We start from the raw sequence: 24,523 nt of genomic DNA, 5'->3' as shown, positions 1-24,523 counted from the left end.
CAGTTTTGCAAACACCAGCCTCATGAAAGCTAAAAGACATTTTCAATCTGCAGCAAACGCTCCTGTCTACAACTTCCACCTTGCTGCTCACAGAAGTGTGAAGGCATTATAGACTGATAAGTGCTTTAACAGACTGTACATCCATCCACTGGAGAGCGAGGTTAAACAAATACAGTAGCCAGAACATTATTGTTGGCTGCACACCCGGGTTCCCGAACTGCCTGTCTCTAACTTGAAGCAGCCAGGTCCACTACAGCGAAGCCTCCACGTCACTGCGGGCCAAGGCTGGCCCTGGGGGTGCTGCAGAAAAGGAAAACAATCCCACCCTGTAAGTTGCAACTACGGATGAGTAGAGAAAAAGCTTTTCTTTTTTTCTTTTTTTCCCTTCTTTGACTGAAGTGTTTCATTTGGGGAGCAGCACGCATTAAAGAATCCAACTGTCAAAGGCACAATGTGTGGCACACTTTAGCAGGATCTTCAATATATTTTTGTAATTACATTAGTGGATCTGACTCACTCGATCCATTTTGCTGGTTTGGCACTCCTGCAAGGCAGAGCAGGACAGGGCTTGTTACAATCCCCTTGGTAACATCTTCTCCTTCCTCCTCAAAGCTGGTCCTATACATTTGCTTGAGTGAAGAAAGCACACAGCTAGTTAGAGAAAGCCCAAAAGCAACAGCAACAAATCCCTAAAGAACTTCAGCTCGATGAGGAGTTCTCCATCGCAGTAACACGCTGGCTGAGGTGGACAGAAGTGTTCCTCTCTCAAGGAGTCAAAAAACGTAATGCTTTCCTTTCTGGCACGGTAGGAGCAGATGCTAACTAAATACCCCACCCCAAGCCCACCTCCCCTGAACAGGGCACAGGGGCAGCTTCCAGCAGATGGGAGACAAGGCAGGTGCTACCGGGGGCTCTGACGGGTGCTCACTAAGCTCCGCCTGCAGCTGAAGCAAACAGCCGTGCAGTGGTTAATGTCAGCTCTGACCACATGATCGCATTCAGGAAAGGTCAAAAGAGTGATTTTTCATTTAAAAACATCTGTGTGTTTAAAGAACAAAACTTTCTCATGTGCAGAAAACCAGAGGTTTCCAGCGCTTTTATTTCCAGAGTTAAAACCATGCTTTTCAGCTTTGTTTAGGGTTATGGACCATGTAAACACGCTGGGTAAACCACACACAAGTCTCATCACACAGCCTTTCACATGCAAGGATAATTGGGGGGGCAAATCTCTCTCCTCCTGGCTCCTTTTCCCTCTCTGAGCTGCTCAGCTTCCCGCACCGCACTCCCGGCGAGCCAGCCAGACACCCGGTCGTTGTCCTCCCTATATGAAGACGTACACATGCCTCTAATCCTAAGGGTATAAGTCTGCTCCGGGCTGTCAACAGGCCTTAATTGGATACATCCAGGGAGATGATACATTGGGAAGAGACCCTGAATTTAATAGTGAGAGGGATGGCTGCGGCGGGGCCCCTGGGGAGCGCAGCCGGCGGGGCACGGAGGAGAGCTACATGTGCCGTCCTGAGGAGCCGGCTACGGCTGCACCTCAGCAGGCAGAGCCTTTTGGTTTCCCATCCAACTAGTCAGCTCTACGCCAGCACACGTTAATTAAGATTAAACCCCGCAGCTTGTTTCTCTTAATACCTGGAGGCACAGCTTGCAGTATGCAAATCTGAAGGTTTCCCCCCTCGCTTCACGGGGCTTTTCCGGCTGAAACCATAGAGTAATGAAACCGCCGCCGCACGAAGAAATTCCAGTGAATGAGTTGGAGCAGCCAGGGAGAGTCCATCGAACAGCTTCCTCCAGCCTGCACAAGTCTGCACCCAAGCGAAGGTTTGGCTGCAGGTGTCTGGGGAAGCCCGTTGCTTCCCTCCGACCTCAGGGCAGCGCTGGTCGCTCTGATAAACCTCAAAAGCCAACAAAGTAAGTCAAAAGAGCATTTCGTCCTTGATGTCCCAGGCTAGTAGGGGAATTCACAGAAATTCCCATCTTCTTCCAAAAGAAGAGACTAAGGGGATTAAAGTATGAGCACTGACAGTGAGAGGAAGCTCATGGCTCTTTCAGCCTCGCTGCCTCCCAGGAGCAGGGTCCAGGAAGATGGACTGGGAGCACAGGGGATGGAGGAACTCACCACTGCCAAGGCTCAGCCTTTCCCACCAGAAAAAACACTGGGGAACAGTTAAATTTCCATACAGTGAAGCTTTCCTTTTCCAGCAGGTAAGGGTCTCACTGTACAAGCACAGCGCAATACACCAGGAACAGATCTGTTCTGCTAGAAGGGAACAATTCTCAAAGATATATTTGGATGGAGAAAGGTAGCAAGAAGGTCATCTCTACCCTGTGCTTCAGCTTCTCCTCTGAAGAGACACCCGTGTTCACGGAGAGTGATGATGCAAGGGATAATTCACCAAAGAGGGGAAAATGAGATCGACCGCCCCAAGTGGTAAACTCAAGGATTTTGGCCCAATAACCAAAACAGCCAAGCAGAACTCGATGTTCTCCTGAAATATGAGCTTCTCACAGTGAGTAGGTACATGCACAGACAAATAATAGCACTGATCACGCAAACAACCATCTCCGGGCACTCATTACACTCTGCAGGCAGACCCTGAGGTTACGGTGGAAGCCCAGTCCCAGGGGAGGCTCTTGCTGATAGCACGGGGAGCTGGTCCCACTTACTAGATGGGTCAGTCATGTCTCCTCCTCACATTAGCCACTGAAATCACCTCAGAGGAGACAGTGATCCTCCAGCTTTACAGGCAGTACTTCCAAAAACGAGCACAGATTTGCAGTTCCTCAACCGTTATTGCTCCAACTAAGGCAGAATGGTTCAGGAGAGATTCAAAGCAGCTGAAGAGTTTATCCACGTGGTCCCCAGTTTGGGTTTTCGATTCTTAAAGCAGATACTTATTTACAGAAGGGGACAGAGGGATTGGCTTACCTTCAGGACAGTGCTGGGTAAGCACCACCCTCTGAAAACCATGCCTTTTAGAGGTATCTCAAGATGAACACCCTAAAATTCATTGGCATTCAAAACATGAGGTCTCTTATGACAATGTGGGCTAAAATGCCTAAAGTATGCCGAACAAGTAGTGCAGAGAATCCTCCATTTAAGAGAAAAAATAAATTCTCTGCTCCTGGCATGAGAAAGTTTACTTTCAGCTTAAAGAAATGACTGTGTGGTTTTGGGGATGGCATTCCGTTCTGCTGAAGAGCAGCACCCTGCCTGCCTCCATATCTGTGGCTTTGTAGCTACATTACAATCCTGGAGAGCTCTGTTTACATATTTGACATGTTTTCTTGTGCAGAACACGAAACCAAATTACACAGTAAAGGCCATTATGGCTTCGCTCTTGCACCCTCTTCCATCCCTTCCTTCTGATCACTTGTTTTAATTCTACCCAAAATAATCGACTGGGTATTTGATTGCCTGGCAATGCTCCAGGCAGGTTTATTTGGAGTAGTGCGGGGAAATCATGCAAAAGCTGGTGAAGCTCCATGCCAGGGGGGTAGGGAGAAGACGGCCGGGGCGGGGGTAGGATGAGAAATGCCGAGAACCCTTCATGCATGAACAAAGCAGACGTGTTGATGCATTTATGCAAAACCATTCTGTTCTGAATGGAGAGGGACCCAAGACAAACAACCCGGATGGGCTGCAGGAGAGCTATCCCACGCTTACGGCTGGACATGCTCTGCATCTCAAGGCTCGTGAGCAGCAACTGCAGACAGAGAGACTGGCAGGTTGAGGGGCAAGGGCCGAGGAGGGGGCTCTCCTTTCAGAAGAGTGCATGCTAACGAGCACCGCCGCCGTCGTGGGGTCTGGCTTTCCAGCTCGCCGATGCCGGGGGGGTCCAAGCTGTTTTCTATTACCACATGTAATCCGGGTGGGCGGCTGGGTGTACAGCAGATAGGATCATAAAACGGTAAGTTACTTCCTAAAGAAGCACATAATCATTATTATCCAAGACAATATTCCTTTCTTGCCTTTCTTCTCGCCTCTAGCAACAACAAATGGCATGGGATTCTGCTCTCATTTCGTTAGTGGTGAATGTCTCCTGGTCCTGGGAAGATGGGACCAATTTCCGGCACCTGAGGATTTTTGGTTTGACCTTCATCTCTGAAAAGGTCAGACTGAACCTCTCTGAGAGTACTGATGGCTGCTTTGCTCTCTGCATCATCCTTTGTTTCTTTTATCTATTTTCTCTACAGTACACAAAGGGAACACAGTGTACCAGCCCCTGGTACTCACTGTTCTGTTTCCTTTAGATGACTTGCATATGTGCTCTTGAAAATTATTCTAAAAACTAAGGGGGGAGGGGAGTGGAAAGAAAAAAAATATCCCTTGAGTGTTTGGCAAAATTGCTTGGAATCTCCTCTGACATCTCATTGTGTTCTCTCTGTCCTCCCCTTACACAAATCAGCCAGAGGCTACGACATTAGCCACGGGTTCTGCTGGTTTGCTACCGCCAGAGGAGCACTGGAAGATATCAGGGTGGAGGGGTGAGAGGGGGGAACAGAGCCTGTCCTAGCGAGGAGCAAGGAGCCAGGTGATGGGCAGCAGCATCCCCTTTTCTCCAGCCAGCTCTGGATTGACTTCAAGGGTAATAATGCCCTTTCTCAGCTATCTCTCTGCAACTGAGTCTTTCTCAAGCCAACCTACCTAGAAATCCCACTTCTCATCGTATTTCACTTCAGAACGCTGAGATCATTCCTGAGCAGGAGCCATGGCACTGATGCTAGCACAGATCTCTGTAGCATCCCTCAGCTTGGTGCGGACCCTTCGCATGGACTGCCTCCTCCAACGAGGCAAAGCAGCAATTGTGTGAATAGGGACCACTGGAGTTTCTTTTGGCAGAAAGGTTGCAAAATCCAGCTTTCCCAGCAAGACAGGTGGGAAACAAGGTTTCTAGCCATTAAAGCAAGGACTTGGTGAGACAGCTTTCCAGTCGTTTTTGTACTGGGAATGAATAGCCAAACTGTGATAGGATGAAGACTGATTACAAATAATTCACAAATGGGATGATGAGAGGTGGCTGACAGAGCTAAAATGCAGATTTAACAACCCCAAACCCCTCCCAGGTCTCTACACCCAAACATCAACTCTCTGCAAGCCCTGAACAGTTTTCTTTTTACTCAAGATACAAACATTTCCCTGTCAAGACATGCTGAACTTCCTAGTCCTGGGGAGCTCTAGGCTCAATAATGCCCAATGCCTGCAATACTTCTGAAGAATATTGAGGTTTAACCCTCAAACAGTAGCTTTACCTTTCTGTGCTCTGGTTTCCACCTCTGTTGAAAGGAAGAGAAACCAAGCAGTGTGGCTGTGATAAGGCTTAATTAATCCCTGTGCACTGAAAAAAAATCACCACTTAAGCCAAGGAAGGAGCATTCTAGCCTCAGTTTGCCTCGTGGCCAGGGCCAGGCTCATGATACAACTCTCCAGCCTTCAGGCAAAAGACCAAACTGGCTGATAGGATCTGGGGGAAAGCTGAAATAGAGGCGAAGTTTTGGACCCGCATGAACTAACTTTAGACTTGGAGACTCTGTAACCTAAACTGAAGTCTTTTGGTGGATCAGCCAGTACTGGAAATGAGCTCAGACGCGTACAGCAAACCGACATTCCACTTGCGACCGCCTGTGCACAGTGTCCAGTTCATCTTTTTCCAGAACTGGTCTCTGATCACTCATGGTTCCTCCATTAATGGTTTTTCTTAGTGGGATTCTGCCCTCATCCTCCAGACATTAGCGGTTCAAAGCCTGGCTCCGCTATAAATAACAAAGACATTTGCAAAGCAAATCATCTTATTAAAAATGGGGATTTTTTTATCCCTCCAACCACAACAAAACTCTTACCACTGGAGAGCAACAGGGCTTGGCTGTGAATTGGGAAGTTCAAAAAGGGCCACTTGCAGAGTCGACAGACAGACACCCTCCCTCTTCTCAGCAAGATCACCCCAAAGGAAAGGAATGGCTTCTCCATTAAAAGTTGCAGGTTTCCTCTCTTTCCACTCCTGGTCAAGATTACTCTATTTGTTGGCTTTGCTGGATCTTTGGGGAATTATCTTCAGCGTTATATTTATTAGACAGAATAAAACTGCATGTCAGAGAACTGCATCATCTTTCTCTTCAATTTTCTTACCGCTCTTGGAGCCCTTGCTCTACCACATTATTTCTTCTAGTACTTGGAATACTTTTGTGCTCCTGTCTTCTCCTTTTGCGGGCAATTTCAGACACACCGCAATTCTAGACATCTTTGCTGCTGGTGGAAGAATAGGTTTGTTGCAGTGAGTCCGGATGAGTGCAATTGTGGGAACTGTAATAGGGGCAGGAGGGGGTCTCTGTTTGTGGGAAAGATGTAATAAGAATCCTCTTCCACAACTTTTTACTCCATAGCCACCCCTGTGGGGTACGCGGAGAAGAACAGGGCGTGTTCATCAGTCTGGGAACAAGAATGAACCCCAGGATCTGTCTGTGCACAGCAGCCTTGGGAAAGAGTCCCCTTTTGGTTAAATGTGCCTGAGCTGTGCAGCTTTTCCCATGCAGAAGAAAATCAAGCTCAAACAATGGCACAAGGAGGAAAAAAAGTATTTTACAAACATATATATTGTTACTTGGCCCAAACAAGTTCTGCACAAGTGGCAGAAAACGCAACCAAAGACAGAGCTACTGGGGGACTGGTCCTCTAAACTGTCAATGTGCACACCAGCTTCCAAGTCTTGAGCACTCACTGGTGTGATAGCAGTGACAAGGTCATCAATAAGCCACCTCCAGATCCACTAGTCCTTTCTTATAATTCCCTACTGTAAAGGCCCAAAGGGAAACTGCAGATGAATCAGTTCTCCAAAGGGAGCAGTGCCACCAGCAAGAGGAAAGGAGAAACAGCATCTCCAGTCTCCTGTGATCGCTCTGTTCCTGCCTGCAGAACGTTCCTGCGTTCCTCCTCTCACCCAAGCCAGGGAGCAACAGTCCTGGAACAAGCCTGTCAAAGGCTTCCTCCAAAGGCACGTCTGCACAGAAAAAAAATTTTAGCAAAATATCCAAAACCTTCCTGCTCAGTACAACGTACTCTAGAGACACTAACATGCAAGCTAATACACTCGCCCGGTGTAAATTGTGGCAAAACCAACCTGGTGTGCAATGAGAGCAGAGAGAAGGAGCTGACCAAGGCCATTCTAAGGCCCTGGTTTCTTGTGTCCTAGAGGACAGCCAACCTCTCACACTGACCTAACCCACATTGTGCTGTCCTGCTTAACCTCCTTCACTGATGCAGTGTCTCCAGTGATGATACAACAGGGACTGTCTGGGTAGGCCATGAGTTGGCTTTTTAAACTCCTGTCTTGTCAAGCCTAGATGGTCTTAGCTTGGTGTCTGGAGGCTGTGTCCTCCTCCCTTTGCCTGGTAACAAGGAGGTTGACCCTAGCTGGGTAGAAACCGTCAGGGCAGTAAGTCCCTGCGGGCTGCCAATACAGAAAAAACTGCAGCTATTCACAAACCAGATCAGCCAAAGCACCCTTTGTATGTTTATGCCCACTGGATCTCCCTCAGCTAGCATAAATCTGCCCAGTGCTGCTGCCTTTTTGTAGTCTTTGCCAGCATACACCAGCTGATGACTTAATGCTAGCATCAATAATCTTTAGCACAAGAAAGGCCCCAAGAAATAAACAGTGCTGTAGAAAACCCCACGCAACCAGTACATCAACACCGACAGTATTTCACACACAGTGGATGGCAAGGAAAGGCTGTTTACAAACGCACAGCAAGAGCAGTAGGGAAAAGAGCAGCCCAAGAGGGTGCAAAGCCTTTATGGCCGAATTCCTCCTGCAGTCAACAACAGGTACTGAGCAGCATCTGTTTCAAGATCTGTGGAGGATGCCAGATTAGAAATCAAACTATAAAAATACCCTGCGCATCAGTGCTCGCATTTCTGCGATGGTGCAACGTTGCTGACTGGTCCTCTTTGGCTCTAAATATGATGCTGTCAGTACTGAGAATATTTCTTAATCAGCACTGAAGGGTGGCTGCCAGGAAAGTAGAAGTGGCTGTCTATCAGTCTTGCTTCTGTAGAAAGAGCGACTGTGTAAAGGGGGGGCTGTTTGACCTTTCCATTTTTCAGACATGTATCTCTTCGCCAAGACTGTGTCATTCTTTGTAAGCATTTTGTTGTTCAAAACAGATCTTACACTGCAAACTTTTTTTTTTCCCCCTCCCTTAGTATGCTGCCATTCAGCAGCCTCATACTAACAAGTGAGGTAAGATCCATCTCAAAACAATAAGCAAGCTTGGGCACCCTAGTTCTAAGGAACAACCAACTCTGCAGAAAGGGGCAATGGCTTAGGCAACCTGAGCAAACAGGTGTGGGGAGGTGAGTTTGTAGAAGCAACCCTACAATAACAAGAAAATGTTTTCCAGCTTGTGCTCGTAAACAATCCTCCAACAGTAAACAAGTGCACGCAGGCAGATATTGCTGAGGAAAACCACAACAAACCAACCTGTGATGCCTACTCCTCAGGAACAGCTTAGGCAAAACTATGACAGTCATGCAGAGGGTGTTGGCATATCTAAGCTTAAGGAACATTTTAAATCATGAAGGACATGGTTAAAAATGCTTTAAAGTACCTTGAGAGTGCTGGGGCAATGATGAGAAATGGGGATGGCTAACAAACAGGCAGCTTATGTATTCTGTATATTGCTGTGCACTGCACTCAAACATATCTTTCATGGCATTCTTGATGAGGAGCCAACACAAATACCACTTTGATTAATCAGGAAACTACCCAGCAACAACACGAAAAGTTTGCACAACACCAGCAGGCTACTCTGAAAGATATCTGGGTGAGGAAAGGTGCTCCTTTCATCAATACAAAAAACCCCTAAGGCTCAATGCTTGTGCAGATAATGAAGCCAAACATGTTTACACACCAGTGATCATTACATGCAATGATTAGAGGAGATCTTAGGTTAATTTTCATCTCCGCTAGCTAACAGACTGATGACCTGCTGCCCCACCTAACCTCTCCAGAGTGACAAGTCAGGTGCTTTCACAAGCCGATGAGGCTGTCTCATTCCTGGGGGAAACAAAGACTTTCTCAACATATATGATTAAAAAGGTCAATGAACCCCATGCACTCAAACCGGTGTAATAGGACCAGCTGAGCTAAAGCAAAAATTCCTTTTGCTGGAAGTAAATAGCACAGTGTTATCTCACCAGGGGCCAGGCAATAACAAGAAGCACGTTCCCATTCACTCTGCCAGTGTGTGATATGCTAGTGCTCTGCCTATAAATACAACAGCTTTTTTTTTCTTTGGTCTTTTTTTTTAACAATGATGTGAGAACTTCACCTTATCGGGGGACAACAAACCCGCCTGAGTTGTGGCTACACAGCAGGGCTGCCTGTCATGTGCACGCATGGTGGTGATGGTATTTCCACCACAGGACCATACGTTACCTACTGCACAGCATGGCTGTGCTTCTGCCAAGGCTTTAGGAGAAAATCAGAGGAGCTGATTCTCTGATCAGGACAGAGTTCCTGGGGACACACACGTAAACAGCACCTGAACTGGAGGTGGTGGGCTTTGGACTGTACTGCAGCCCAGGGACCTCAGACGACACAGAAGTTACGAAGGCACTGGGAGGGGTCCAGAGGAATGTTCCTTTTAGGGTGTGAAATAATAAGCACGACCATGACAAAAAGGTGATACTGGACTCAGGATTTTGTCTTGGTCTGTGCCAGCTAGCCCCACTTTGTGCATTTAAAACTGACCTGGTCACTAATTTGTTACAGACTTGTGCAATGTGAACAAGGCCAAGTCTCTTGGATAAAGATGTTTTCTCTTGTAAGCCAACTGGAAATGCTTAATGTTTACTATTCACAAAGAAATCTTTTGGTCGTATCTACGACACAACACTCCTCTCTGTGCTGCCCACTCAAGACACCTCCCAGATACAACTCTGCTGCGTCAAACCGCAAGTCCATCTAATCCACTGCTCTGTCTCTAGCAAGGGATGATGGCAGATGCTGAAGAGGGAGTATTCGAAGTAGCTCTTATATGATGATCCTTTCCCTGCTGTATCCTCTAAAATACTAACACTAAGTAACGTGGGCTTTCCTGAGTCAGGTTGCATCTGGACTGTTGCATCTGCCTGGTTCACAGCTCTGTTTTCCAGGCATTTATCTAAGGTCTTTCTGAACTCATTTGGATCTAATTCTCTCAGGGAGACAAAAGGTAAAGTTATGGTAACTGGAGCTATTTATGTTACAAAGGAGACATGTAAGAAGGGGGTTAAAGCTAATGAATGGCTTTGGGAATGGACGGGACCTTTCTCAGAATAGAACAATAGGGTGCTTTTATGAAACTGGGAGACAGAAAACACAAAACTATTAAAAAAGAAAGAACGCTCTTTTGTGTTATTTGGCATTAGCCTTCAGAACTCATCACCAGGAGGTACTACCCTGTGCTAGCTGCAGAGAGCCGGTCTAGTCTTTTAGGTGCTATCAGTCGAGGTGACTCCTACATAGCTTATTGAATCAAGCAAGACACAACTACAACGAGTTTCCAGTTGGATGACCGAAAGTGAATTTCAATGCATCACTATTAATCAGGCTCAGAAAGAGGGAAGTTGCTGTCAGGGGCCCTCCTTGGTGACGCATCAGGTTTAAGAGGCATGGGCAACATCACACACGAACACTGACCATCTGGCTACACTCATGAATGTTGTTCCTTGGTGGACTTCACTTTCCAGGCCAGGAAAGTGAAGGACCATGCTTTCCTTACCTGGGTTGCTGCCGGCTGACCAATGACCACCCATCCTGGACACTGCTGGTCACTGTGGTGTGAGACAGAGACGTTGGAAGCCCACTGATCGAGGAAGCCTTTGGGAGTGTAGACACCACAGTCTTTGATGCTGGTCATTTGCTCAAATTCCTCGCATACTCCATCACCATCGTGGAAATAGCACCTGCTGGGTTCATCTGCCAGGAGTGAGAAGAGAAGAGAAATCACAAAGGACTGGGCTAGATATGTCTGCAGTCTAGCTGCCAGGATCTGGTAATGTCAGTAGTCATGTAGCTGCTGGACCAGGTCACCAGGAACTGCAAGCTTTGGTCACATCAAGGTGATTTTAAAAAAGCCAAGAAACAATAGTCAACTTCTGTATTGGGCAATTCCCCCAAGATATGTCCTAATGCAAGGGGTTTTCTGCTTGTTTTCATCTATGCCTATTTAAAAAAGGAAGGAGACAGAAGAAAGCAGAGATAGAAAATACACAGAGAGACAATGTGGGAGTTGGCGTAATTCCACCAACTTGGGTGGAAAAATGCCAAGAGAGGGTCTGGTCTACAACGTTTTTAAAAGATACCTGAAAAACATCAACAGCAGCAGCAGCTGTGAATTTAGGGATGGCGAAAACTGCCAAGTTAGTGTTATAGGGACCAAAGGGCCAAACGGATCTGTTTATCTAGAGAGGAGATGCCGTATACACAGTGTGAGGGTAAGCTTGCCACATGCACACACGGCTTCAACCAACATGACTCAGATTTGACCTGAAAGGATCAAAAGCAGCAGAAGACTTTATTATCCTTGCCCATTTATTCTGTGGCTTCTCTAATGAGACTGCCAACAAAGATGCCAAATTTTTGAGGCTGTTTCTCTAACACTGGCCCATTAAAAACTGAACTGAGATCCATCTACACTTTTCAAACAGACTGCGTAGCTTTAATGACTTTCAGTCATTAGAGTACTCTGTGAAATGGAAACCTTTGACCTGTTGGTATCCTATTTTGTATTGTATTATCATTGCCGGTCCCCAGAGGTATCCAGTTCTGACAGCCTGTTGTATTTTTGTCTGGCAAATAAGCCTGCTGAAAAAATGGTAGGAAATTAGCCAGAGCTGCTAGCTGCACTGATGGAAATGATCCCTAAGGAGAGCCCGGTCGGTAGCACTGGACTATCTTGAGCTAGGTGTCAGAAAATCCAACGGCTGCTCAATTTTGAGCTACTTCCAAACTACTAAATCCCCTGTTTATTTTTCCTCCTAGTTTACACAGCGAAATACCATCATGAGCCAGAAAAAAAAAAAATCAGTTTATTGAATTCAATTATTTAATGGCTTTCACTCCTTTTCCCCTCCCACTCTCCCAATCCCCCGTGAAAAATACCAAGTTTTTAAGAGATTGTGAGTTGAAAGAATGGAGAAATCTATCAGGGAAGAATGTCGTTATGGTTTCATTTCACATGACCTCTGCGGACGACTCATGTACATGGATAAGTGTGTATTTATGGGCCAGTACTCCAAGTTGGCAAAAAAGGAGCCAGCATGCATGTGGAAGCCATTCGACTCTATGAGTGCAGCCTCACATCTGAGCGAATACTCCTGGGGTGGCCAAGCTTCTTGACCCTACGTATCACACCTTAAAATCTTCATATGGCTGGGAGCCACCAAACACACACCACACACCTCAAAGAACTCAGAGGAGGATCAATTGGTCAGAGTGGTAGACACTGGAACAGACTGCCTAGGGAGGCGGTTGAGTTGCCATCCCTGGATGTGTTCAAGTGTCACTTAGATGTGGTGTTGGGTGATATGGTTTAGGGGTGACCTTGTAGTGTAGGGTTAATGGTTGGACTTGATGATCCCAAGGGTCTTTTCCAACCTGAATTGTTCTATGATTCTATGAACTGTGAGCGTGCTTCACAGGCAGAAGAGAACAATTACTTCCCAAGGACTCCCTGGTGGGAAGGGGCGTGGGTGGGTGTGCACGTGGGCCCTAAGGTGACCCAGCAGTGCTGGCCCACTCGGACCCCCTGACCTACCTCATCCCATGGCCCCGATGCCAGCAGGGCCCTGCTACTCCTTATCTCACTCTGACCCAGCTGGGAACGTGTGCTCAAACGGCTCATGAACTGGACCTGCCCTGAGAGCTCTAGTCTGGACGTCCCCGTAACACACCTCGCTTCTCTCACACCCCGGGAGAGCTGCGCTCTGCGACCGCCACAAACTCTCAGTTCCCTCACCTCATCTTTCTGCATCTCCTGTCCTGCTCCTCTCTCTGCAGAGACACATCAAGGCACAGGCCAGGGCTCTGTCGTACCTGGGAACAGCAGGATAAAGCTATGGCTCGCCCGTCTCAGCGCACTGTGGCCCAGTTTGAGTGAGAGTCTCAGCAGAAATTGCTGAGAAACATTCAGCCCTGGAAAGACTGCAGTCAGCAAGCAAAGGGCCTCAAAAACAAACCTCAAACGTATGAAAACACAATTCTTGGAAAAAGAGTTTCTTTGTCATTTTATGAAAAGGGGCTTATTTCTGTGAAAAGGGAAAAAAAAAAGAAAGAGAAAGGAAAATGCCTACCATACTAAAACGACCCCACCTTCAGCCTATAAACATATGCACAGTCAGATAGACACTTGGAGCGGAACAGCGGCACCCAAGCGCCTCCTGCCACACACCCACACCGACAAAAACCCTGACACACAAACACATGCAGGCTCTCTTTACCCAAGGCAGCCGCCCCACTGATGCAAACACATACCCAGAAACTCACAGTCTAATTTTAGGCATGTGCGTTCAGGCAGTGTTTCCCCGGCCTTCCTGAGGCACTGACTTATTTTCACGACAGGCACTGAAGTAAGCACAACATTTATAGAGCAACGTGCTCCTGCGCTGGCTCCAAACGTTCCCTCCTAATGCGATGATAAACGTAATGGGCTTCTGATAAGATCACGCGTTTGGGATAAAAGAATACTCAAGACCTACTCCAATGCGATGACTTAACTCATACTCACGTGGAGGGGAAGGCAGCCTTTGAATAGCTGCGATCCAGGCCAGCGTGTGATCCTAACAGAGGCTAATTTGTTCCTGATTATGCTTAAGACCCCAATAAATCTGTCTGCTCGGAGTCTGCAAAACCCGAGGGAGGAACCGAATGGAGAGACTGAGATGTCTGAATTAAACGGAGACTGCCTAAATGATTAACAAAGTCTTAGTGAACCGTGCTGTCACAAGCCCTTCCGCTGCGCCACGCTCGGCGAGCTGCCGCAGCCCGTCCCGCACCACCACGGGGTTCGCTGCCTGGACGACACCACGCACAAAGGCTGAGAAACAAGGTACCCACTTGCTTCTGCGTGCTTCGAAAAAGGATGGGGGAAAGCAGCTTTACAACTCTGGATTTCTTTTAAGGAACATCTCTAATTCCTACCATTGACACGCCATCCTGAGGCACGCAACGCCACGCTTTGAGGGGAGCGTTGGTGAGAGGAAGGGAAGATTTTCCTGCCCATGAGCTTCCTAATTTTGAGTGATGCCAGAGGGGCTTCTTTAAATCCTTCCCAGGCACTAGAGAGGAGTATGATGAGGGCATCAACCTGTGGAGGCTGTATGTGGTGCCTCACTGGGTGGGCTGTCCAATTTCCTTCTGCAGGTATCGAGCACCAGCTCTGACTCCTCATTCTTCCTGTGGTCTTGGTTGCGTGGTAGGTTACATGTTGGACTTTACATTTTCATGAGCAAAATGAAGAACAACCAGATTGTTTCTTCCTACGACTGTCCTCACAAAATGAAAACTAACAGGCTGCTTCTTTCCACAGTGGTGTGAACACAGCTCAGTTAAACACAGCTCAGGCAGGGCAGTGTCACAAGTGGTATATTTCCAGGAAGCAGTAGCTAACATCTTTATTTCCATCATGGTGAAAAATGTCTTTTCCGTTCTCTTCTCAAACACTGTACAGGAAATGCATCTAGAGCCTTGATAATATGAACTAATTTTTGTCTCTACAGAGGTCTACAGGCTCCTAAGACCTGGTGAAGGTCATAGTGATGCATCGGCCACATGTGGCTGCATCATGGACTATGTTCATCAACATCATGGACTTCTCACTTCGAAGCTGAATCCGATTTGAAGGAGATACAGAGGAAGGGAACATGAAGGAAATCTGATTTGTCCCAAGGAAAAATGACTTAAAAAAATTAAAAAGCAGTTGCCTGGAAATCCAGCTTAAATCTAGAACAGTTAGATGTCTGCAGGCGTAGCACCTGGCAGCAGAAGACAGCATCTCTGGGGGACTGACAGCAGATGCTGAAGGAGCCTGAGCTGAACTCGGGGAACGTGTATTCATTCAGGCAGCCCAAGCTCCTTTTCCCAACAAAGTTCTTACCGAAGGCACAAAAATGTTGGGGCCAAACCAAAGTCCCTCTCTTGTCCAGGCTTTGGGGAAATGGCAGTCTCCAGTTCAGCCAAGATTTCTGTGACACCTGAGAATTCCTGAATGCTCCGTGGCAGCCATCAACCTGAAGAAGGAGGATTTGTTGGGGAAACAGATTGAAGAAACAGGTGAGACACGGCCCTGCTTGCTGTTGCGGTTGAGCTTCACGATGGAGAATGATCTTGGGGCTCTTGCGTGTTGCAACAGAAAATGATGCAAACTCCCTTTGTCCTCGCTTCGTAAGGTGCCCGAGCTCAGTGCAAAAGGCAGCCTTTTGTACTGAAATACTGTTCCCACCTCTCAGGCTCAGAAATGAAAGGATGCACAAGGTATGGGTCATGGTTTACCCGGGAAAAGCTTGTCAGAACAGGTCTGGATGAGCAGGTAACTCCCCGTCAGTTACCGGTTTGAAGCGAATCTAGAAAATCACCAGCGAAATGAATGAAGGCTGGTACAGATCAGGAAGCAGAGATGCAGGATATACACTTATCTGTGATAGGCAGCCTTCCACCTCATTAAAAAAAAAAAAAAGAAAAGAAGAGATAAAGACATCCAATTCATACCACAGGGCACATCCTCCGTCAACGTTTTTAAAGTCCGAGCTACACAGTCAAGTGCTGGGGACAGACACTCGGGGTGGCTTCCTGTTTTCAGCTGGGACGAAGTGATTGGCATCAGCATAGTCTTCTTTTGTGCAATAACTACTATTTTTTTAAAAGGCCAGACAAAAAAAAAAGGAGTATTTTTAAGCTCAGCTGTTTACTTAGGGAAGCTTCCAACTATAACAAGCCTCATGCCACATAACTACTTGTCCAAAAAAGAAAAAAAAAAAGAAGGAAAAAAAAGTGTGTTGGGGGGAAACACGCAAAAATGCAGAAGCATTGTCTCAAACTAACAAATTCTTGGAACAGGGCAAATTTCACATTTTAACCCCTGGAAGATCTTTCCAGAGGTGCACGGGCCTTTTCACACATAGCGAGGGCCAAATCGCAGGCTCACTGAAGTCAGCAACTTCTGCAGAAGCAGGATTTTACCACCACATCACTTGATCGGCATCTCCAGCACCGGTGGTTATGTTCACAGATGTGAAGAAACGTATTCAGAGGTTTCTATCACAAAAGGAGAAACAATTCCACTGCAGATCCCGGTGGCTGAGCGATCACAGAATCTGTTCCATTTATTTCTATGGAAGTTTCACCTTTGGCTTCAGTGGGAAGAAAGTGAATAACATGGCCCTCTTCCAGGATATCTGCTAATCTCTTCTTTAATATTGAAGAAGCCAGAGACAGAGATATTTCCTGCTACAGTAAAATATTTGAGAGTTGTTTTCCTTCCTGGATGTTCTGATTTTAAAGGAGGAAAACCATTACCCGGAGCTTGGGCAGACCTTTCCGAATAAAGTTGCATATCAATAAATTGTGACGTTTTCCTTCAATGAAATAAACCAGACATCTTGGAAACGAAGGCAACGCGGGTGTTGCAATCTACTGCGGAACATCCAGGGGCCTCGCAGGAGGCTTTTTTCCATAGAACATGACAATCGTGTCTGAGCATCTCCTGAACCGAGCAGGAGGGCATAATGCATCCGTGGAGTGCGGCTCCCTGGTAATTCAGCTGCTTCGTGGAAATACATTCCTGGGCTTGTCCTTTGTCTGGCGTGACTCGGCTCATTGGTATGATATAGCGGTTGGAGCACAATAATTATGCAATTGATCTGCGTGCTGCAGACAGATACAATTACAGCTCCCTCGCAGAGCCCGGCACTGAAATTTGATATTTCACCTCCAAGAACGCGAGCCTTTGTCACTTAAGCGAAAGGATATTTTCCACCGCTGCCAGTGGTAGTAAGACCTTGTCTGCTCTACGGCTGGCCAACAGGAGCTGGCATGGCCTTCCCCCAACCCTGGGCAAGCAGGCATGTTAGAAAAGCACTACAACACATGTCCTCTCCCCACCTAATCTTGTTTATCTCCCTGGGTGGTTAGATAAACCAGAAATGCTGAGAATATTTCAGTATCTCCTCAGGCTTGCACAGATTTACGAGCTAAACTTGGAGACTGTTTGACTGAAAATCTTGAGGCTTCCATCACGCAAGGCGGCAACCGCTATGACCTTGAGAAGACTGGCCTGCGTGGTCCTTCTCCACACCTGGCCTTCTTGCTCGGGAGGCTGGGAAGGAGCCCAGGAGAAAAAAACCCAAAACAGTAGTGCCATTCACCAGGAAAACAGACGGCTTGTTTGTGCCGGTGTCCTTGGGTGTCACCGCAAAGGAAGGTCTTGTGCTCAGCATCATCTTCTAAGAACATCGAGTTGCTTTTGAGTCACAGAGGATGCTCTAAGGAGGGAAGTATGACCAGCTGTGGAAGCCTCTCTGGGTAATGCGTGAGGGATGCAACAAGCAAAGGAGCAATTCTTCCATCGGGCTCTCATTGTAGCCATGTCCTAAAGACCAAAGCTGGAGTGAGCTGGGCTGGAGTCACTGGCCTAGGGAAAAATGCAGGGAAATACCACTCCAGCCCACATTCTCCCCCACAAAAAAGCATCTGTCCTTTGTATTTTGCTGCCTGAGATGCCTGCTCTCTGTTCTGTGGCTCAGCTGGCCCTGCTAAGATTACACTATTAATGATGCCAGTCCAAAAATCACTTTAAGAGACTTTGTGATGAATCCTGTGATTACCAGCTCACCAAATGAGTGCTTGGACATTTTAGAACATGTAGCTACACTGCCACGAGCTGCAGGGAACAGTCAGCTTCGAAGTATTTGCCTTAAACTGAAGGACTCACACAAATATCATCCGGACAGCCACGGTCAGTAAATTCACCGCTATCTGCTACGGAATTCTGCTATAGAACCTCAGCTTCTTCACTGACAGCAACACTTTTTTTTTCAATGCTTTCAACTTACTGATGCCCTGTGAGATGCCGAGTTTCTCTCGCAAGGTGGCTCGGTCTCTCCCATGCTGTTGTTCTACTGAAAGCCCTCGGCAGGGTCAGCCAAGGCCTATTTAACGTTGGTGAAAGGAGGCAAAATCACCATTCGCTGCTGTGTGGGGCCGTGGTTTCGGCAGTCAAAGCCATGTTCCTGTGCAGGGGTATGAGGAAGGGAGGGGGGAGAGGATGGGAGCGAGGCGCGCTCTCAAAGCATGCCCACAATGAATATGGATGGTCATCCATCAATTTATTTTAAGCACATTACCTCTCTGTCAGAAAGGGAAAAAAAGGAGAAAGAAAGAAAGGAAAGAAAAGACATATAAAATTAGGTTTGTGTCACTCATTTAACACTGCAATTTCCCTAGAGGATTATGCACCAAACAGAGATAGCAAGCTCATGAATATTAATCATTTCCCTGAATGCAATGCAGCCCGCCAAACAATAAGATTAGGGGAAAGTGCTATGCTTAATTTATGGATAATGGGAGAGGTAAAGGATAGAGCTCCCACAAAGGTAAGGCTCACAGCTGGAGGGAGAGGCCTCTGAGGAGGAGAAGGATAGATCCAGATTTGTAAAGTAGCAAAAAAACATTCGAGGCCAAGCAGGAGCAAAAGAAAAGGTGTTTAAAGATCATTGTCAAATTAAAATCATACTTCTCCGTGAACAACCACTGGCAACTAATGCTTCGAGCATGCCAGACATCGGTGGTAAATTCAAGACCTAGAGATAATTTATTTTTTCCTTTCCTCTGTGTGTTTTCTTTGTATTTTACACTCCTGAGGCCCTGATCCAACAAACCACAGAGACGTGTGTCTAACCTGAAACGCATCCGTTCTTCGGTGGGACCAAAGTCAGCGGAAGTGTTGCCCCGTTGTGCTGTAAAAAGGCTTTAGCGAAGAGTCGCTTATAAGCAAAGGAGATAAAGTGTAGCAATAATAACATGAATAAGACGCGACTGAAAACCCCATCAATTACCAGCCAAACTTAAGGGTAGACAGAAGTTCTGCAGCTACTTCCCAGCTGTGTTTCAATGTGTCTATCAGTCTTTACTCATCTCTTTTCATATTACTTTCTCTCTCCGTCCCTTCTTTTTTTTTATTGATCTCCGCATCTTTTTTATTACATCCTTCTCTTTCTCCAGCACTGCTGAGCAAAATCAATGCACCCTGTGCATCGCGCTCAACAAAAGGAATGCAAATGAAAGCCGCGCTCTTTTTCAATGTCCGCACATATATCTCGATGTGTGCGCGCGACGTTGGCGTGTGGGAGAATGCACAGCAAGGACAAGGTGCTCAGCTGCTTGTTAGACACCCCTTTCTCAAGGGTTCGGTGGGAACGGATCAAGTGCTAAAAAGCTCTTGGTTCCCACAACAAAAAAAATCCTAACTCTTGCAACTGGGGTCTGTTTTACACACGACATGTCGGCTTGAACTTGGCTGAGACCCGCAGAAATCGCCCAAATAGGTTATCCCAGGAGCAATCGAGAGCAAGGTGAAAGAAAAGCAGCGAAGAGGTAGGAGAGGGGTGCGGACACGACTTTGATTCGCTTGTCTCCTACAAATCAAAAGGCGAAGTGGAACTTTTCCCACGGGACCAAATTCCCTGCGGAGGAGATCAAGATATGCAAAATGCACTATGCAAAAAGGGGGGGAAAAGTAGGGATGATAAATTTCAGGATGAGGAAGGGTGAGTGTGCTGCAGAACTCAGAAAAGGAGTACTGCCAGATGCTTTCATTCATTAATTAATTAATCTCACTGTCGCTCTTCAGCATGTTGCAGGAAGAAAACGCTATTAATCTTATCTGTTTTCTGTTACTCGGCTTTGTGTTCAGAGAAGGCCAGGACAGCCTGACAGTAAGACCACACAGTTTTCTCCCCTGCCTTCCCCCTGCCCCTCCTCCCGTGGCAGAGCAGATTGATCCACTGTTATCTGATTAGAGAGGAAAGGAGGAGGGAAAACAAAACCAAGAAGGAAAAAAAAGGCTAATTTTATTACAGGCACTAGAGGAAAGTGTCTTGAGAGCCCTGTGCCATTTATTCAAAGGGAAGTCGGACCAATTAAAAAACCCCATAAACTTCCCGATCCTAAAAGGCAAAGGGAGCAGGAGAAGCAGAGGGACACCTGCAAAGCGGCTGCCTCCATCCTTGGAGATATCCTGAATGCAGCCGGACATGACCCTGAGCAACATGCTCCAACTTTGAAGCTGGATCAAACTTTGAAGCTGGTTCTCCTTGGACCAGAGACCTCCAGAGACTCCTTCGAACGTAAATTATTCTGTGACTCATGGCTCTAAATCTAAAGCTCAATGGCATATGGGGGCTCTGCTGTATTTCTCTTCTACCAAGTGAGGTGACTTGCGTGGTCTCTCTGTTGGAAGAAGCCTGCCTGAGCTTTGCCACCAAACCTCCCGCCACAGAACCCCCCCCCCCAGATGACGCCCCTTCAGCCCTGCCTTTGCAAATAGAATGCTTCGGCCGCGTGGGACCGAATCCTACAGACAATTTGTGACAAGCATTGCATTCACTGTTGTGGTTAGATTTGCTGAAGTCTAAAGAATGCCTTGTGGTAGTTCAGAAACATGCCTGGAAGGAAGCATTTGCAAGATCAAACCCTGAGGCCCCCAATCCAGCAAAGCCTCTGAACATGTGTTTGAGGCTCGCTGAATTCTTCCGTGAAGGGGAGTGATTCCCGGGGCTCTAAAGAGCTACATAATACAACAAGAACACCACTGCAAAAAAAACCCCACTGTTTGAAATAATTACTTGTTGTCCTACAGGATTATAACATGTGTCAGCCTTGTAAACATGGAAATAAAGTACACTTATTTTTCTGTGCTGCTCAAATGGGGACCCAAGCATTCTGCATTTGCTAAGGCAACACCCCACCAGTCTCAAAGAAGACTTTTGTTTGGCTTAAGGGCAGAGGACCCAGTCTGATACTATTAGATTATGGAAAAGGCTGAATTTCTGCTCTTTTTATTTATTATTTAATATGTACAGCCACTTGCTTCCCTAACATCTTTGTGTCTTCTGGTGAGATTGGTATGTAAAAACAGAATACAAACCAGCACTGTTCATTTGTCTGAATGAAAATACCTGTTCCACAGGCATTGCCTTCTCTGAACCTTTCCTGGGGACTCGAGGAAGGCAGTGTTTGCCCCAAAACAACAACAGCTGCTCTACACTCACAGACCCTGCATGCGCACCGAGGCCACCACCACCACAGCCCTCGTACCAACACGAATGAAAAGTCACGCAACAAAATATTTCTCAAGGTCTGTGTCCAGGCACGTTCCCATTGATTCAGCTAACCTGATTCACCTGAGTCCCCATACTCAGTATCTCACAAATAATTTGATTCCATTCACTTTTGTAACCCACGAGCTGTGCAAAACCACAACCTTCAGAAGCCCATGACAAACAACCAACCTCGTACCTCTGGAATTCCCCGTTCCTTTTCAACACAAGCAAATCTGAAAAATCACTTCCTCTATAACGGCGTAGCAAAACCCGTGTGTACATATTAATTGCTTCATTTTCTAACCATATTGCAATCAGACAGGTTTCTTCCACACTCTTAACCCTCCCTGTTGCTGGGCCTAGTGGTGAACATGTACACAGGCATGAGGCACCCACCTAGCAGGACACCACTGGGTGGCCCAAGGCTTGGGACATCCCACTCTTACGGCTGCCTATGGACTTACCTGGAGCACAATGAGCTCCTGCCCAGCCCACCTGACCTGGTGTCCTTGAGAACCAGTGAACAGAGGATGACCTGGGTCACGTCCTAATGTAATGTTGGGATGTTGTCAAATAAACCTGGACCTGGACCAACGTGAGCTGAGCTGCTGAGCAGGGTGACACAGATGCAACCACACAAACCCTTACTGGAACCAGCTTGTACTATGCCTGACTTTTGGAGAACCCAAAACATTTGCATAAGTGTTTATCTCACTTTCAAAATATTATGACTAATATCTTTCAGTGCTTGAGGCTCTAATGCAATAAGTTACTTGAGACACAAACCTAACTTCGAGACCACCAATAGTCACAATTAGCCGTGACCATAAATACTCTCAGATTTCAATAGAGCAACGTACATATGTAAATATGTAAATAACTACATCACCAAATCAGGCCTCAAGTTGCACGGCGTGGGATGCTGAAGTAAAAATGTAGCCGTTAGGACGAGACAAGCAGTCCCCAACTTACCACCCAAGGGAAACATGGTGCCTGTGAGGTCCTTTGTCTGCTGCTCCAGGCACAAGAGATAATGGTCTGTTTGCCAAAAAGGGCAAATTTCAGTCTTGCCAACATTATATTATCTGTTTAGGGCTGATGCCCTGAGCTGAAGGCATGGGATCATTAGACAGAGTATTTGCTTGGTCAGTCCTGATAAGGAATCTCCTAAAATCTCTTGAGAAAAAGCCGACCCTTTATAAACATTAACTTTGGTTTCAGAAGCTCAGCACGTTTCATTCTTCCCCAGATCTGCTGAGCCCTGTTTGGGAACCGTGATCCCATAACGCAGGGCTGCCCCACAGAAGACACCACGTAAATTGGTCTCCATTTCCCTTCTCTACCCCCAGCATTCCTAGAGAGTTTAATAAATATGTAAAGCTCTCAACTGCGGCCCTGCTATCCCCGATAGCTCCAGCATCTTCCGGCCATTGTGCTGACAGGTTTTGCTAATCAGAGCAAACCAGGCTTGCAAATGAAATCTGATTAAGTAGTTTTCACCTCTGAAAAAGGGGATTAACTAGACCTTTGATCCCCAGGTATTGATTTGCAACTCAAAGGAGGCGTGACCTCAGCTGGACTTGCTTCTGGTCTCACTCCCTTCCCCTTTCACTCCTCCTCCTGTTTACCAGAAAAAAATCAGTTCATGTCTTCTCACGTAGCCAGATCTAAAGCCTATTGAGTCCAGTAGAAAACCACCCACTGACTTCAATGGGCTTTGGATCAGTCCCACAATGGCTGACTTAGCCCTAAGTCTGAGGCTGTTTCAAAGCCAGCAGAACCAATTTCCCATCAAAATGACCAGAAGCTGGGAAGATATGTTCGCCTTTCAAACTACAAATTCCACCTTTTTTTCCTCTCTTCCATGACAACTCTTCAGCTGGAAGTGCTGAAAATAAAGTTGATTTTTTCCTTGCACTCTGTGTAGAGTCGTTGCCCGCCATGAGTGGAAGAGCTCTGAGCCAGACTTACCGATGCAATTAAAGGATAACTCCTGCAGGCAGAAGAGGGAGCAGCCATCACCGTTGATCTTATTCATATCATCACATTCTTCCCCCAAGTCTCTGTAGGCAGGGCACACACATGCAAAAAGGAGTCAGATGGCAAATGGCATCATCCTGACGAGTGCAGCAACCCCTGTGCAGAACTCTAAAACCCCCAAATCCAGTACAGCACCTCTGTGTGCTGGCCCTTAAAATACCTCTCCTGTTCTCCTCCAGCCCTGACTTTCATCATTCCTGGTTCACAGGCTTGCCTGGCCACTTCTCCCCTGCACATGTGGATACCACTTGCTGTTCCCTGATGAGGATATGAGCAACTTCCTTCATAGTTGGTGTGGCTGCGACTCAGCAGGTGGGGAAAAAGAGAACAGGAATCTCTGAAACTCTTTGTACTAAATCTGGAAGGGCCAGACTGTGACCCCAGCATGGGAATAACAAGGCATAAAGCCTGGTGCTGGGCTGTTCCAGGTGACAGCACACGGCAGAGAGCAGTCGACAGGGAGCGGGCGGTGTCGGGGATGGGGTCCTGCCCTGCGCCAGCCCATGCGGTCACCGCAGCATGTAAGGAGAAGAGTGCAAACCAGATGAGAAAGGGGCTGCCACAGCTGCGAGTGGGGCCACAACCAGCCAAGCTGTGACACAGTCTGGTTCCTGCTCGCTCCTGAGGCAGCTCCGCTATTGTTTGACGCTTGCTGCAAAGCCGCAAGTGATGTTTGAGGAATGTGCAAACATAACAGTAGGAGAAAAGTTATGGAAAGCAAAATTAATCTGTCTTTCTCCACCTCTCACTCCAAGACTGCCCTGGATTCATATGTTGTTTGAGTGTTCTCTCCGATTTCCCTGCCTCTTGGGCCTCACCCTGCAAATACTTGCTGCCAGGTGTACCACCTGACACAGCTGCACTATGTGATTGCTGATCAGCACTATTCCAAGAAAATAATACTGGCTAGATGAAGTACTTACTTCTTGTTACTTCCTCCATCTAAACAATTAAACTATTTAATGCCAGGAAGCTTTGAAGCAAGTGACCTTACGGGCCAGCCTAGTAAAAGGCACAAACCCTATCAGAGCTGTGAATGATTGCATTTCAGCAGACCGAGGACTGGCAGCGGCTGAGAGGGAGCTGCTGATTGCGAAGACGCAATTCCCAGCACTCAGA

General features: G+C 46.9%; 1 protein-coding gene across 1 annotated transcript in view; it reads right to left on the bottom strand.

Moving 5' to 3' along the window:
- The window catches only part of PAPPA (pregnancy-associated plasma protein A, pappalysin 1), a gene marked incomplete at its 5' end in the record, with an annotated part of 150,187 nt that overhangs the window by 60,092 nt on the left and 65,572 nt on the right, over positions 1-24,523 (bottom strand). Inside the window, 2 exons of the mRNA XM_009864832.1 lie at positions 10,771-10,967; positions 23,336-23,427. Of these exons, the coding sequence (XP_009863134.1) occupies positions 10,771-10,967; positions 23,336-23,427 (289 nt within the window). The remainder of the gene's footprint in view (positions 1-10,770; positions 10,968-23,335; positions 23,428-24,523) is intronic.

The sequence above is a fragment of the Apaloderma vittatum genome, unplaced genomic scaffold (assembly GCF_000703405.1).
Source record: "Apaloderma vittatum isolate BGI_N311 unplaced genomic scaffold, ASM70340v1 scaffold2312, whole genome shotgun sequence".
NCBI classification, from domain to species: domain Eukaryota; kingdom Metazoa; phylum Chordata; class Aves; order Trogoniformes; family Trogonidae; genus Apaloderma; species Apaloderma vittatum.
Note: the sequence above shows the minus strand (reverse complement) of the source record. Positions and strands in the feature narration are given on the sequence as shown.